The sequence below is a fragment of the Oxyura jamaicensis genome, chromosome 4, assembly GCF_011077185.1.
Source record: "Oxyura jamaicensis isolate SHBP4307 breed ruddy duck chromosome 4, BPBGC_Ojam_1.0, whole genome shotgun sequence".
NCBI classification, from domain to species: domain Eukaryota; kingdom Metazoa; phylum Chordata; class Aves; order Anseriformes; family Anatidae; genus Oxyura; species Oxyura jamaicensis.
The window spans coordinates 95,788,014-95,803,656 of record NC_048896.1 but is presented as its reverse complement, the minus strand read 5'-3'; the positions used below and the strand labels follow the sequence as shown (position 1 = coordinate 95,803,656).

General features: G+C 68.3%; 1 protein-coding gene across 1 annotated transcript in view; it reads left to right on the top strand.

The window, feature by feature from the left end:
* The window catches only part of ATP6V1B1 (ATPase H+ transporting V1 subunit B1), a 16,311-nt gene extending 683 nt beyond the window's left edge, over positions 1-15,628 (top strand). Inside the window, exons 2-15 of the mRNA XM_035325853.1 lie at positions 6-22; positions 7,045-7,100; positions 8,454-8,552; positions 10,226-10,319; positions 11,649-11,726; positions 11,915-12,054; positions 13,059-13,160; positions 13,281-13,378; positions 13,517-13,640; positions 13,750-13,900; positions 14,377-14,459; positions 14,622-14,726; positions 15,258-15,387; positions 15,462-15,628. Of these exons, the coding sequence (XP_035181744.1) occupies positions 6-22; positions 7,045-7,100; positions 8,454-8,552; positions 10,226-10,319; positions 11,649-11,726; positions 11,915-12,054; positions 13,059-13,160; positions 13,281-13,378; positions 13,517-13,640; positions 13,750-13,900; positions 14,377-14,459; positions 14,622-14,726; positions 15,258-15,387; positions 15,462-15,628 (1,444 nt within the window). The remainder of the gene's footprint in view (positions 1-5; positions 23-7,044; positions 7,101-8,453; positions 8,553-10,225; positions 10,320-11,648; positions 11,727-11,914; positions 12,055-13,058; positions 13,161-13,280; positions 13,379-13,516; positions 13,641-13,749; positions 13,901-14,376; positions 14,460-14,621; positions 14,727-15,257; positions 15,388-15,461) is intronic.
* Positions 15,629-15,643: the final 15 nt, after the last annotated feature.

The following is a 15,643-nucleotide window of genomic DNA, read 5'->3' as shown; positions in this document are numbered from 1 at the left end:
TTCAGCAGCAGCCCCCGGCTGAGTGAGTGCGGGGCAGGGCTCGGGGGAGGGCTCCAGGGGCTGGGGTTTGGGGGGGCTCCGCCACCCTGCGGGGTTTCTGCAGGGGTCGGTGTCACGGCGACCCCCCTGCCAAGGTCAGGTCCGGCCGTGCTGGGGGCGCGGGGGTCCTCGTGGCGATGGAGCCCACCGTAATGGGGACAGCTCTGCCCCCCCGGGGACAACGTGGCAGAGCATGGCACCCACTCGTGTCACTGCTCCCAGCCCCTCCGGGCCCCCAAACTGCACAGCCCTGCCGGGGGGTCCCCTGAGCTCACCGTGCATGAGCCGGGCGAGGGAGACCCCGCACACCTCCGGGGGGCGAGGGGCAGCCGGGGCCGTCCCCTGCACCTCCGCCTGCCCGGGCACGGTGGGGTCGGAGGCGTCAAGGGCGTTGGAGGCTGGGGGGGCTGCGTGCCGCCGGCTCTGCCCGGTGTTTGCTGTCAACACGGGGCAGGAGCAGCACCCGCCGGGGTCCGGCTGCGGGCGGCTTCTCCCCGGTTGGCGCTGGGCGAGGGCAGCCTTTGGCCTCAGGAGGGGCAGGGAGGGCAGCGTGAGGGGCTGAGGCTGTGCCTCCTCCCGCTGAAGGCAGCTCCTGCCCTCCCCGGAGAGCCCCAGACCGGACCCGCAGGCACTGGCTCTCGCTGCCGTGGTGGTGTGCACCCATGGGTGACGGTTTGCTGGAGCGGGGCAGCCAGCAGCGCCCGTGATGCACGAGGCGAGGAGCGCAGGGGTGCAGCAGGCGCTGGCAGTGCTTGTAGGAACAAGGACGCGTTGCCCTGGGGGGGCTGCGTTGGCTCTGGGGGCCAGGGAACGTGCCCGGCCTCACGTGGGCATGGGCGAGCCTCGTGCCTTCCCCCACTGCTGTGGGGAGGTGGAGGACTCGGAGAGGAGGGTCCTGGAGCTGGGGGAGCCCTTGGGACCCCCAGAGTGGGGGTGGTAGGAAGGGGAGGGTGGGAGCAGGGTGGGAGGCTGGTGCTGTCCCTGTAGGGCGCACCTGAGAGTGGCGTTCGGAAGGGTTTGGGGGACTTTTATGAGGGTCCCCTGCACGTGAGGCTGAGCACAGCCGAGGGACACTTCTGAATGATCCCATGGGCGCTGCGTGGCAGCTCTGGGTTTGTGCACGGCGTCTCCAACACGTGTGACCCCAGCAGCTGCCAGCCCCACGGCTGGCCGGCAGCGGCACGGGGTGCCCGGCGGTGTGGGGTCCCCGTGGGGTGCTGCCTGTGGGAGCAGCCACACGGCCCCAGCTACAGCCTGGCACTGGGCTGTCCCCCGGCGCCGTCCCTCGCAGGGACACGTCCCCGGTGCTGGCTGGCGGAGAGGACTGAGCCTGCCCTGCCCGCGCGGCTCTCCTGAGAGCCAGGAGGTATTAGCAGCTGCTGGCGAGCGCTGCGAATCCATTAGCACAAGCGAGTGGCAGAAGCACTTATCACCTCCTGGCCTTTGGCTTGACCCATCTTTACGAAAAACAACCCACGAGCGATGCCACCGCCCGCACGTGGACCCGGGGCTGCCCGTGCTGTCCTCGGTCTCCCCCTCCCCGGGCCTGGGCAGCAGCCGGGGTCGTGCCGGAGAGCCGGGGGGAGAAGCAAGGAGCTCGGGGGGGGCTCTGCTCGGAGCAGGGAGGAGGCACGTTGCCTTGCCTGGTCTCTGATTTGCACCACCCTGACGATTCGCTGCCTTGCCCGGCGACTTGCCATCAGCGTGAGACCGGAGAGAGCTCGCTGGGAGCGCGACACTGAGTCACAGCCAGCCGGAGGCACGGAGCAGCAGTCCAAATTTAGCTACCTGAAAGCCTCGCGGAGAATTCCCCGGAGCTGTGGCCATGCGGTGACGGCGGCCGTGGCAGAGCTGTGGGATGTGCGAGCCCCTGGTTCCCCTTCCTACACAAATTTGGGCAGCCGTCAGCACGCTGCGTACCCCAGCTGCTCACCGGGGAGGTCTGAGAGGCTGAAAGGTGACATCCCCGGCTGGGGTGTGCCGTGCAGGACGGGTGGTTTGTGCTGGATGGGTTTGGGTCATGGCTATCGGGGCTGTGCCGGAGCAGCCTGGTGCCGGCGGGCGCAGGGCGGCTCCTCGGGGTCCCAGCCCATGCTGTGCCCACGGCTCTGCGGGAGCTCAGTGTCAGCTCTCGGGCAGGGGGTGGCTGCTCCGTCCGACTCCCCAAGGCAGCTGCAGTGGCTCGTGCCACCACGGCATCTTCTGGCTGTGCACGGTGGAACATCCCTGTCCATCCAGACGAGGAATAAACCCCCCCCAGAGCCACCAGGGGTCTGATGGGTGTCTGGCGAGGGCAACGCCGGCTTTCCAAAGTGGCCACCTCAGGGGCCGTGGGGCAAGCAGAAAGCCCAGGGTGCCAGGTGCTGCCTCGGAGGGGACCCAGCGCTCGGTGTGGGCACCGCTGCACCGTGCCACCGTGGTGCCGGGCTGTCCCTGGGCACCGGGGGGCTGCTGGTGACGGGGAGCTGCCGTGAGGCTCCTGCTGCCCAGCTCCTGCCTGCCCGGCCCTCGGGGGGGCTTTGCTGCTGCAGGCAGGGGGGCACGGGTGGTGCCTGGGGGCCTGGAGATAGTCCTGGAGCAGCAGGGCTGAGCCCACAAAGGGGAGCCCGCGGAGGGGTTTTGTTTCAGAGTGGTGAGAAGAGGATTTGGGGGGGGTGTTAAGGAAAGCTGCCTGGGTGCGGAGCCCATCCCGAGCCCCTCTGCCGTGCCTGGAGCACCCGCCCTGCGCCTCGGCAGCACGGCACTGAATGAAATCGCTCGCAGGGCCCAGGGTGGGCTGGCCATGGCTGTCCCCCACCCCAGGGCAGCCTCCCCGTGCCCCTGCTCCATCCCGTCCCTCCTTTGTGCTGGGCCAGTCTCGGCCCCAAAGTCCCTCGAGGGCACTTGGCCCAGCTGGTGCCTGCTCTGCCCCCCGGGACGGGGTCCTGCAGCCCTGCTCCTGCCGCCGCCCCCAGCCCTGTTTTGTCTGATAGAAATGTGACAGCAAGCCCAGCTTTTTTTTTTTTTTTTTTTTCCTTTTTTTTTTTCCTCCCCGGGCTGGTTGTTTGGTTCACGCTTGGCTGGTGCTGCCATTCTTTGCCCTCCCTCACATGACCGTGCAGGTGTGTATGGGAACCCTCGGCCGGCGGCCCTAATTAGTGGCATAGTGTGCGGCCCCCCGCCGGGCTTTTCACGGGGCTCCGCTGGGCTTGGGCAGCCCCCGCGCGTTTGACACAGCGCTGCACAAACTGACACGTCGCACAATGGGCAGGTCGCGAGGGGGAGAGCGGTCACTTAGGGACTGTCGGAAAAGTTTGAGGAGCGCCGGGCGCCAGCGGCCGCAGGGCTTGGCACGTGGGGCTCGGGGTGGCCGAGGCGCGGGCACGGCCGGGGACGGTGCCGAAAGTCGCCGTCGGGGCACCAGCACGGATCCGTGCCCCGCCTCGGGACCTGCGCCGTGCCAAGTATTGGCCTTGAGGAGCGTTGTGGTTAAAATTTGGGTGTGAAACCGCTGGATTGGGAGGTCAGCACGGGGCTGGGTGGGCGCCCTCGGCTCCGAGCAGGGTGACCCCGGCTCTGTCCCCTCGCTCCTTGTGCTTGGGGCTGGGCGAGCACGTTTGCTGGGCACGTTCCCCGTCTGTGCCATCTCCCGCTCGCTCTCCCTGCCCCAGCGCTTTGTTTCACGCCTGGGGCCGGGGATGTTTGGAGGCTCGGGGGGTGCAGCCGGTGCTTGGGGAGGTGGCTGGGGACCGTGGGACCCCCTTGGGCAGCGCTGAGCCTCACGCAGGTCCTGGGCACCGAGCCGGCTGTTACGGGGCTGGCTGCAGGAGCCGGGCACCAGCTTTGTCGCCACCACCCAGGGGTGTCTGTGCCAGCCTCTGCCCCATGGCCAGGGCCCCGTGGCGCGGGGACACCTCCGTCACCTCCAGCTCAGCCGAGGCGCAGGATGCGGCCCCGGGCAGCGCAGGATGAGGATGAAGATGAGGATGAGGAGGGCCAGGCAGCGAGGCTCTTTGGAGCAGAGCCCTAAGCTGTCCGGCCGAGCAGCCACCCAGCGCTGCCGGGGCAGGGGCAGAGGGCCGGAGGGCAGGGCGGCTGAGCGGCCCCAATTAGCGGGGGGGGGGGGGGGGCCCCCTTTGCCGGGGGGCCAGGCCTGAGCCCCCCCCCCTGCCCTGTCCGCCCTCCGCCGCTGGAGTTAATAGTGCGTGAGCGGCGGGCTAACGGAGATGGCATCTGACAGCAGCTGTGAATTTGGGGAGGGGGCCTGCAAGGTTGCCAGACTTTGCTTTCCCAGTCCCGCTCTGCCCGCAGGTTGGCCCCCCGCGCCCCCCCCCCGGCCCCTGTGGCCCCCCCCTCCCCAGCCCAGCCCACCCACCCCGCCGCTGCGGGGCTGGGTTTTTCATAACGGCTCAACGTCTTAATTATCTGAATTAGTGCTTTCCGGTAGCGGGGGCTCCCCCACCTTCCTCCTCCCCCTGCTCTCGGCGGTTTCCCTTCCTCCCCGCTCGCCCCTAACCCCGTCGCGGCATCGCCCCGCGCCCCTCGAGCGGCCGTCGGCGCTGTCACGATACGTCGCGATATGCTCTTAAGTCGAGGCCGGGCACAGAGAGCACCAGGTGGGAGCTGCCCCCGGCCCCCGGTGACGTGCACAGGGGCAGGTGCCCCGGCCTGGGGTGTCCCTGAATTCTGGGGGGAAATGTCGCCGCGCGGTGACTTTCGGGTGCCTCTTGGCTTGCACCCAGGGAGCGTCCCTGCTGTGACTCACTCCTCTCTTTGTAGGGAACGAGAAATTTTGCAGGAGGATCCCTCGCCTGTGGTTAAGGTTTCCGTAACGTTGGCCCCACGTGGGTCAGGCCGGGTGAACCCCCTGAGACCCCCCCCCCCCAGGCAGAGGTGAGCTCCCTCGGAGAGTTTTGCGCTGGGCTTTTCCGCGGAACCGGTGAGGAGCAGCGGCGTGGGAGCGAGGCCTCCCCCCGCACAAAGCACCCTGCGCCTTTCTGCAAACCCACGGTGGGGTCTGGCTGTCCGCCCGTCCTCCTGCCCACCCATCTCTGGGGGCCCAGTCCCCCCGATCTCCTCCTGGGCACTGCAGAAGCTGCCAGGGGAGGCTGTGGGGTCCTCCGGGTGGCCCCAGCGGTCCCTGCCCGCCTCGGTGGCACCGTGATGCTGAGGGCAAGCCCGGGGTGATGCTGTGGGGCTCTGTGTAGCAGGGTTGGGTGTCTCCATCTGCCCCGGGTCCCTCGGGGACACCTCCATCAGCCTCCTGCCTGCGCCATCCGGAGATACCTGGGCTGCGTAAAGGCGGCGGGCAGGGGGCTTGGTGGGCTGGGGGGGACCGAGCGGTGCGGCCGGTGGCTCCGATGCCCTCGGTGGGTGAGGACGTCCCGGAGGGGCCGGCGGGCAGGGGGGTGCCCGCAGACCACCGTGGGCTGGGGAGGGGGCCGAGCCCGTGGGGTGCCCCACGTGGGTGGCTCCGGTGGCAGGGGGAGAGCGGGAGAGAAGAAAAGAGCCCAACAAAACCTCCCGAGGGAAGGGAAGCGGGCGGATGTTTGTGAAGGGGCTGGAAGGGGAAAGAAAAGGCAGAATGGTCACTTTGGGAATAAAGGAGACAAAAGCGGGGAGATTGGCGGCTGGGTCCCCCCCGGCGTGCCAGCCCCCCAGGCTGCTGAATGGGCGGCGGGGCTGCCGGGGGGCGTAATTGGGTAAGGAGGAGACGGCTAATTGCAAAAGTGGCGGGGATTAACGCCGGGGCGCGAGGGTGGGCGCACGGAGAGGGTCCAGGAGGGATGGGGCAGCTCCCCGTGCCCGGCTGGGCTCAGGGGCCGGATCCTGCCCACGCACGTGCCGCGGTGACGCCGGCACCGGGCAGCCCTGGCCGCGGGGACGCTGCGGAGAGGGTCCCCCGTCCCCTGCAGACCACCCATCCCCGCAGCTGGAGGGAGGGGGCCGCGAGCTCGCCAGCTGGCCCGGCCTCTCCAATCCTATTAGGATCATGAGTAAATCAGAGAGCCCGGTGTGAGAGGAGAGGGCAGGGGGCCGAAAGGGCCCCGCGGGGTCAGCAAAGCCAGGCCCCGCCGTGGCAGGCGTTCCGGCGTTTGACACATCGGGGAAATGATCAAGGAGCAGCTTAGGGCCGGATCAGTTCCCCCAGCACCTGCACCCGCCTGGGAGCCGCTCCCAGCCCCCGCTGCCCCCCTTCCCCGGGCACCGTCCCCCTCTCGTGGGGTTTGTGAACCCGTGTGTACCCCCTGGGGTCCCCGCGCTCAGCCCCACGGGTGCTCCCTGCCTTTGGGGCACCTTGGAGAGGTCCCCTGGGACCCCCGCCTCGTCCTGAGCCACCCCCAGCTGGCCGTGCCCCAGCTCCTCCTGGAGCCAGGGGGCACGGAGCGGGGACACCCCCGGCCCTGCAAGGTCCTGGCACCTCCTGTGGCCCCCAGAGCCGGTGCCATGCTTGGTGGGATCCATCTCCCGCTGCCCATCCTGGGGGATTTGCCGGGGCAAGCTGTGACCCCCGGCTTGTGGCAGGGGCTTGGATGACAGAGGACCCTCTGGGTGGCACGTCGCACCGGGGGCCCGCCTGGAGCCAGGCCCAGAAACGGGCTCAGAGCTGGGTGCTTGGAGGGGGCTGCGTCCCCACATGGGGCTGGGGACTCGGGCTTGCCCCGGAGTCCCCCCGTTGCAGGACCCCACGATGCTGTGGAGCGGGGGCACCTCAGGGCTGTCACCGTGTGTGGTGGCAGCAGAGCCACGGGGGGCACGGGCCCCATCCTGCCCTCGTTACCCTGGTCCAAGGAGCAGAGGCTCCTGTGGGTTTTCTCTCTGTTCATTTCCACTCGTTGGGTGAAAGGGATGTTTCCTACGGGCTGGGTCCAGCAGCCGAGGTCAAAGCTGGCACCCAGGGCACGGAGGGGCCGTGTCCCGGGACCCCTCTCTCCTGTGCCCGTGGGCTGGGGGTGGCAATGTGGGGAGCGGGCTGGGAGCATCCCCACGGTCCCCGGGCGCTGACGGTGTGTCCTTGTCCTGCAGCCTACAGGACGGTGTGCGGCGTCAACGGGCCCCTCGTGGTGTTGGACAACGTGAAGGTAAGAGCCCCTTCCTCGGTCCCACGGGGCTGGAAGGGGGACAGCATCGTCCCACCATGGGATGGACGTCCCCACCTGCCACAGAGGTGTCCCCTCTCATGGGGACACATGGCCCTGGCAAGCCTTTGGCCACCAGCTCACGTGGTGGCCATGCCAGGGAGTCCCAGTGGTGGGGGGCAGCCCCCTCTGCCAAGGGGAGACCCCCTCAGCCATGTCACTTGGGGCCGGGGGGGGTGACCACCGCGCTGTCCCCACCTGGGCCAGCCCCCTCTTGGGGCAGGGAGTGGGCAATGGAGCAGCGTGACCCCCGTCCCCGGGGCTGTCCCCTACTCTGGGGGTCCGTGAGCCGTGTCTGAGCTCCCTCCTCTGGACGCAGCCGGCAGCAGAGCAGCCACGGCTGGGTGTGCAGGCGTGCACCCGTGCGAGTGTGTGCGCAAAGCACGTGCAGGTGGGTGGCCGTGCGCATGCTCTGCCCTCCTCCTGCAGGCACCCCGAGCCCTGCACCAGCCTCCTACCCCCATGGCACCATGCGCCCCGTCCCCAGCACCGGGCCAGGGGCACCCCGGTGGTGTCCCCACTCCCGTGGCCGGGTTTGGGTGGGCGCAGCCGGGTGTCGCAGCGTCCCCCAGCCGGGAGCCCCCGAGGGTCCTGTGGGGCCGGGGTGCACGGTCGGGGCTTTGTTGGCTCCTTTCTATGGCCCCTTTGGCGCCGATCGCGGCAGGATGGAAATGAATAAGCTCGATTAAAGAGCTAGGCTGCGGCGGGCGTTTCCCTCGCTTTGTTGTCCTTCATGCAAAGGTCTTTGCAGGAGAATTAAAGTCCAAAGTTCGCAGCGGCCGAGCCAGCCCCGGCGGCTGAGCGCGAGCTGGGGATTCATGGGGAGGAGGAGGAGGAGGAGGAGAGGAGACAGCAGGGCTGGGCAGGCTCTCGTGGGGTAAAACCCCTCGGACGTTGTCCCCAGAGCAGGACATGGCTTGGCTTCCCCTCCCGGGGGGCACAGGGGATGCGGCACAGCCTGGAGAAGCTGAGGGCAGTGCTGCACCCGGGCACGCTCTAGGATGGGGTTGGAGAGGCAGCACCTTGTCCTCGCTTTTCCTCCTCCTCCTCCTCCTGCCTGGGCCCCTGGTGCTGCCTGTGCCTGCCTGGCATGGGGGGAGCCTGGGGATGCCCATGCCCTCCTGGTGCTTGGTGGCCGCAGGAGCACAAACCCTGCGTTATGGGAGGGGAAACTGAGGCAGCAGCAGAGGTGCAGCGGGGTGGGCAGGAGAGGGGTGCGTGGGGAGGTCTTGGGGGGGCTGCAAAGTGTTCCCTGCCACCCCAGCCTGACCGTCTCCCCCTGCTCGTCCCCCCCAGTTTGCCCAGTATGCCGAGATCGTGAACTTCACGCTGCCCAATGGCACCAGCCGCAGCGGGCAGGTGCTGGAGGTGGTGGGCTCCAAAGCCATCGTCCAGGTGAGCGCGGCGTGGCGGGCAGGGGCTGCAGGGCACGGCGCGGCTCCGCACGGCACGGCCCGGGGCTCCGTCCCGGGGCTCTGTCCCCCTCCAGTGGTGGCTGTCCCGGCCCGCAGGGCGCTGGTGGCCCCGGGACACGCAGCGGCAGCGGTGCTGGCCCACGGCCCGGCGGCTCGAGCGTGGGGTCGCAGCGTGGCACGTGTGGGGACGGGGCTGGCACCCAGCCGGCTGCCAGCGAGGTCTGCAGAAATTTATAGGAGGCTGCAGGGGGCACACAGCCCCACACTTGGTTCCTGGTCCTCGTGTGCCCCCTGTCCCCTCTCCCAGCTGTCACCCGCTGTCCCCGCTGGCGGAGTGATGGCACAGCCACCTCAGGAGCCCTGTCCCTTGTCCCCACGTCCTCCTGTTCCCCCCCCCCGCTCTGCCTTTCTGCGCACCCTGGCAGGAACGCTGTGACCCCCCCGCTGTACCCCATGGCCACCAGCCCTCTGCCCCAGTCCTCCCCATGGGCGGGTGGTTGGAACTGGGGGGCTCCCAAGAGCTGGGGGGGCGGGGGTCTCTGGCAAAGGGACCATCCCACCCAGGTGGCCCCAGTCCTTCCTCACCGCCACCACCATCATCATCATCGCAGCGTGTGCCTTGGGTTGGTGAACCGAGGTGGCTGCGGGGGCGACCTGTGCGGGACCTCGCTGGTGAGCTGCCGAGCTTCACCCCTCTAGTGCTGCCCAGACCTTTGCAGCGCCCTCTTAATCCTATTAGGGAGTCAGCCTCAAAAAGGGGAAAAAAAAAGGCAAAAAGGCTCCGTTGGCAGGAGCAGCTCGGTGCTTTGGCAGGCAGACCCGCGGGCACGCACCCGCAGGCACCGCGCCGTGGCCTGGCTGCGTGCCCCGGCTTTCCCAAGGCAGCCCTGCTCCGGGGGGGGCACCCGGCTCTAATTAAAGCAGTGGCCTGGAGGTTAATTAACACAAACGGTGTCAGATATTACACGGATGAAAGTGCCTTGGGTTTCCCTTCCCTGCTAGGGGCAGTGCCGTGATGGGGTCTCGCTGTGGGGCTGCTGCGCTCCCTGCCGTAGCGAGCACCTCGTTCCCCCCGGGGGTGCCTGGGGAGCCACCCAGGGGTGTGACACCACAGGGTGCCTCTGCAGGCCCCTAGCACTTTATTCGTAGCGTGGGAGCCGGTGCCACCAGTTTGGGAATTTGCTCTACAGGCTGGGAAATATTTACCCAGGCACACGGACATGCACGCCTTCACGTGTGCCGGGTCAGGGGCAGCTGCCATGCAGCGTGACCCAGGGGACATCCGGAGCCAGCGCTGGGTGTCACCACCCCGCCTGCACCTCCCTGCGTCCCCCGGGATGCCTTTAAGGGCACCTCGTGTGTCCCGAGCCCGTGCTCCCCGAGGGAAGGCGCAGCTGGGGCTGGCAGCGGGAGCGGTGACCCGGAGCATCGCCGCTTCTGTGCTCCAAGCCGGCGCCTCTTGGGGCGCATCCCTTGACCCCAGGATTTCTCCCTCTCGTTTATCACCTCTCCCTGGTGCGTTTTTCCCACGAGGGCAAATCGAGGAGCCTTGCTGCTGAAACCCAGCCCCACGACAGAGAGCCCCCCCGCCCCTCTCTGCCTGCTAATCCCCGCTATCTGCCGCTGGCTGGGCTCTTGCCCCGCTCCCTGCAGGTGTTTGAAGGAACATCGGGCATCGACGCCAAGAAAACCTCCTGCGAGTTTACCGGGGACATCCTGCGGACGCCGGTGTCGGAGGACATGCTCGGTAAGCCCTGGCTCGTCTCGGTGCCCGGCTGTCCCAGGACACGGAGCTTGGCACGGAGCAGGAGAAGGCTTTTCCCACCAGGACAGCCCACCTTCAGCCCCCGGCCCTGTTACTGTCGGCACAATCTCCTGACCCCCACCAGGGTTGCACGGGGTGAAGGCGGCCGCTGTGTGCAGGGCACCGCTCCCCGCTCTGGCTGCCTGTCTCCTGCCGTCTCCTTCCCATCTCGCGGGGAGCGGGGCCGGCGCCCTGCCTGCAAAGGGCAGCGGAAAAGGGCAGGGGGCACGGTGCTGAGCGCCACGGCTGCGTGCGGTGCTGGCCATACAGCTCCCGGCCGGGGTCTCCCCATCCCCGTGCAGGGTTTGGGCAGGGAGGGGGTGCGGGATCTGTCCCACCCGCGGCGCTCTTCAGGTGCTTTGCTTTATTGACCTTGGTGCCGCCGGGACCGGTGGCGGCGAGGGAAATGGTCAATAAAGCAAAACAAAGAGGAAAACGCTCAATAAAGCGAAGCAAAGGGAAAAACGGTCAATAAAGCGAAGCTCCCCCGCCTCTCCTCGTGCTCCGGCAATGAATCAGACGGCCCCGTGCCACCGCTGCCTGCGTGCCCAGCCGGCACCAAGGCTGCTGACCTTTCATGCTCCGCGCTCCCGCGCCCCGTTCCCATCCCCGCCGTGATCTTTATGTGCTCTGACACCCGCAGCGCTGCCCCGGCCCCGACAGTCCTAAAGGGGCTGCAGGTGGGGAGGGGGGGACCGGGGCTTTGGAGCTATCGATCCCCAGCGGAGCCGCTCGGTGGGGAGGCTGAGCACAGCGCAGGAGCTGTTCGGGAGCCCTCTGGCACCCCCCGGAGCCTGTCTGGGGATGCGGGGTGCCGGGTGTCACCCCAGCCCGGGGACCCCGTGGAGAAGGTGGCGTGGGTGGCATCAGGAGGGCTGCGGGGAGCTGGCCCCGTGTCCTGGCGTCCTGCTGCCGGGGTGCCGTGGGGTCGTGCATGTCACCCAGCCCTCGTGTGCCGCGCTCCCTGCCCGCGCCCCGTGGCACCCTTGGGTGCTCCCCATTTCCATTTCCACGCCCAGCAGCGTCGCAGACCCTTGAGGTGCTGCCTGGGGCAGGCGTTTCAATGCTTCGCCCTGCCCCAGCAGGGCTTGGGGCTGGGCGCACCCTCTGGGGACCCAAAGGCACAGCTCGGCCTCAGCCGCCTCTCCCCACAGTGCCCGAACGCACCCGGCAGCGCTTCTGAGGGCTGGGGGGGGGGCACAGCGGACCCGTCCCCTCCTGTCCCCGGGGCCGTGCAGCTGCCCGTGGGCGCCAGCAGCCCTCTCCTTGCAGGTCGTGTCTTCAACGGCTCCGCCAAGCCCATCGACAGCGGCCCCCCGGTGATGGCCGAGGACTTTCTGGACATCAACGGTAACGGGCGCGGGCACCGGGGCTGAGCACACCCCACCCCACCCACTGTGGGGCTGGGTGGCCACACGGGTCCAAAGAGGGCTTCTTCTTAGTTAATCTATTCTATATTCATGATTATAAGTTCTTTTAATGTTTTTGTCCTCCGGGGTGTCCCCCTCGGGGTGCCCCGCCGGCCTTTCCTCCCCCAGGCCAGCCCATCAACCCCCACGGGCGCATCTACCCCGAGGAGATGATCCAGACGGGCATCTCGCCCATCGACGTGATGAACAGCATCGCCCGGGGCCAGAAGATCCCCATCTTCTCCGCCGCCGGCCTCCCCCACAACGAGGTGGGTGCCTTCGTCCCCGCGGGGCAGAGCGGGGCTGTGAGCCCCTGGCACAAGGACACCGTGGGGGGGGATCCTGGCTGCTCCTCGCCCCCTGCCCTGGCTCCGCGTGGTGCTGGGCTCTGCCTCGTCCATGCTGCCCAGGGTGGGTGCCAGGCACACCGCTGGGGTGCACGCGGGGAGGGTGTTCCCCCGTGCCTCAGTTTCCCCACCCGCAGTTCCCTCTTTGCTACCCCATTATGCCAAGGGCCACAAAAGGGGCAGAGATTTTGGAGTTTAAGAAGCGTTTGGACTGTTCACATGGTCTGAAGTTTTGGGTAGAGCTGTGTCATGGTCTGAATTTCTGGGTGGAGCTGTGCGGTGCCAGGCGTTGGGCTCGATGATCCCTGTGGGTCCCTTCCAGCTCGGGATATTCTCTATGAGACGTGGGGTTTTCTGATGAGGGCTGCCCCAAATGTGGGGTGCCCCGAGCATGGGGTGGGGGCTGCGCTGCCCCCTCAGCACCCCCTGAGTCATGGGCGCTGCACCAACACCACCAGGCTCGGGTGGCTGGGGACAGGGACGGGGACAGGGACGGGGACAGGGAGCGCAGCCCCTCGCTCCCCGGCAGCAGCGGCACGGCGCAGCACCAGACGGTGATGCAGTGGGACAGAAAAACGTCCCTGATGGATCGGGAGTGACAGGGGAGAGTTCACACGGCCGAGCCGGGGCTCGGTGCGAAGGGCACGGTGGCACGGTGATGGGGCACAGCTGCCTGTCCCCCCCCGGCCCCTCGGGTCCCAACCTGTGCGGGGCACCTGGGGACAGCGGGGACGGCCGCGGGGTGGGCAGCTGGGGATGATGGTGCCCATCCTGGGGATGCTTCCTCCTTCTGTGTCTGTGCCCCAGTGGCACCCTCTGCCCCTCGCCGGGGTCTGGCCGTGCCGTGGGGCCGCGGGGTGGTCCTGGCACGGATGTGTCCCCTGCGGCACGGCCCCGTGCTGCACGCCGGCCCCGTCCCGCTGCAGATCGCCGCGCAGATCTGCCGGCAGGCCGGCCTGGTGAAGAAGTCCAAGGACGTGATGGACTACCACGAGGACAACTTCGCCATCGTCTTCGCGGCCATGGGGGTGAGTGGGGCCCGGGAGGGGACCCCTCGGCAAAGCCACGTTGCGTGGGGCACGCCACTCTCCTGCCTCTTCCTCGTGCGTGGAGCCACCACGCGCCCACTGAGCGACCTCACCCCGCAGGTGAACATGGAGACCGCTCGCTTCTTCAAGTCGGACTTCGAGGAGAACGGCTCCATGGACAACGTCTGCCTCTTCCTCAACCTGGCCAACGACCCCACGTGAGTCACCTGGGGGCTCCGGCACACAGCTCTCCTCCTCCTCCTCCTCCTCCTCCTCCTGCTGCTGCTGGGAGGTGCTGCAGGCTCTGGGTGCTTCACGCCGCAGCCCCCCGGCATCGCCAGCCCCTCTCCCCGCAGCATCGAGCGCATCATCACCCCGCGCCTGGCGCTGACCACGGCCGAGTTCCTGGCGTACCAGTGCGAGAAGCACGTGCTGGTCATCCTGACGGACATGAGCTCCTACGCCGAGGCCCTGCGGGAGGTCGGTGCTGCCCACAGCCCCCACCCAGCTCCCTGTCCCCACGTCCCCAAGCCCCCTCTGCTCGCCCGCTGCCCTGTCCAGCACTGACTGCAGCCCCCCCATCCCGCAGGTGTCGGCAGCCAGGGAGGAGGTGCCCGGGCGCCGCGGCTTCCCCGGCTACATGTACACCGACCTGGCCACCATCTACGAGCGTGCCGGGCGCGTGGAGGGCAGGAACGGCTCCATCACGCAGATCCCCATCCTCACCATGCCCAACGACGGTGAGCGTCGCCACGCGGGGACACCGGGGGACACCAGGGGACACCAGGGCACGGGAAACCACAGGGCTGGGAAATGCCAGACTGTTTTATTCAAATGGAAGCCTGTAGGACCTGCCACGGCTTTGTTCGAGGCGCTTTGTAGCAAAATCTGCTCGGGTTCTTTTTTGTTCTCTTTTTTCCCCACGGTGCCCCCCTGCGCCAACCCAGGCGCATTGGGTTACGCTCCTGCCAGAGCGGGGTTGGGGTGGGCACGGGAATGGGGCGCATGTGTGCATGGGGGGCACGCAGGCACCCCCCGGGGGTGTGTGCACACACGCATAGGTCTGCACCCGGTGCCTGCTTGCCCTGTGGTGCGGGACCTGCTCTTGCTCCCAGCTGCATCCTCTGGCAGCGCTGCTCCATCCGCCCCGGGCTGGCGGCCGGTGCCGTGTCCGTGCCCACGGAGCGGCCGTGCTCACGCCGCCTGCTTTCCCCAGACATCACCCACCCCATCCCCGACCTGACGGGCTTCATCACCGAGGGGCAGATCTACGTGGACCGGCAGCTCCACAACCGGCAGGTTTGTTCCCGGCACCGCGTCGGGGATGGATCCGGATCCGTGCCCGTGGGCCGGGGAGCGCGGCGATGCCGAGTGCACCGGGGCTTGGGGTGGGGGGGGAGCTGGGGGGCCGAGGGCTGTCACTGGGGCTGGCAGTGTGGGACCGTGCCTGCCTCCCCCCAGATCTACCCCCCCATCAACGTGCTGCCCTCCCTCTCCCGCCTGATGAAGTCGGCCATCGGGGAGGGCATGACCAGGAAGGACCACGGCGATGTCTCCAACCAGCTGGTAAGGGCTGGGCGGGAGGGAAGCGGCACCGTTTGTTGCTGCAGCCCCCTCCTCCCCTGGCTGTGGGCTGAGATCTTGCTCCTCGTGGGCTGCAGCCCTTAGTTTTGGCACCCAGCCTCTCCTGGAGGTGAGGGGGTGTCTGGCTTGGGAAGCTGGAAGTCCGGGGGGGGCACACAAAGTCCCAGTGGTGCACAGGGGATGCACGGCTGTGGCTTGCCCTGCTGCAGGAGCGAGACGCAGCCAAGGGGACGTTGCTCACGCAGCACAAATGGGTGGTTGTTGGTGCTGCAGGGTCTGGGGGGGGGAGGTGTCAAAAAATGCCCACAAATTCCATCTGCCCAGCCCCAGCGCAGGCACGCAGACCCTGCTGGGGGTGTCCCCAGGCGTGCCACGAGCTGGGGGCAAGCAGCCAAGCCCAGGCTGGCGTTTTCCCGAGCTGCTCTGGAAGCCGGGCAGCCTCCAGCTGCGCTGCGCCTGCTGGGGCTGCTCCGAGTGTCCGTGTGTCCTGACGGCCCCCCCCCTGCCCCGCAGTACGCCTGCTACGCCATCGGCAAGGACGTGCAGGCCATGAAGGCGGTGGTCGGGGAGGAGGCGCTGTCGGCCGACGACCTGCTGTACCTGGAGTTCCTGCAGAAGTTCGAGAAGCAGTTCATCACCCAGGGTAGGGCAGCGTGGGACGGGGCAGAGCCCGGCGCCACCCAGCCCCTGCACTGCCCTCGCCTGCTTCTCCCCCAGGGCCCTACGAGAACCGGAGCATCTTCGAGTCGCTGGACATCGGCTGGCAGCTGCTGCGCATCTTCCCCAAGCAGCTGCTGAAGCGCATCCCCGAGACCATCCTGGCCGAGTACTACCCACGCGAGGCCAAGGCTGCGGGCCAGCAGACGGCCAGCACGGCGCTCTGAGCGCCCCGGGGGGGT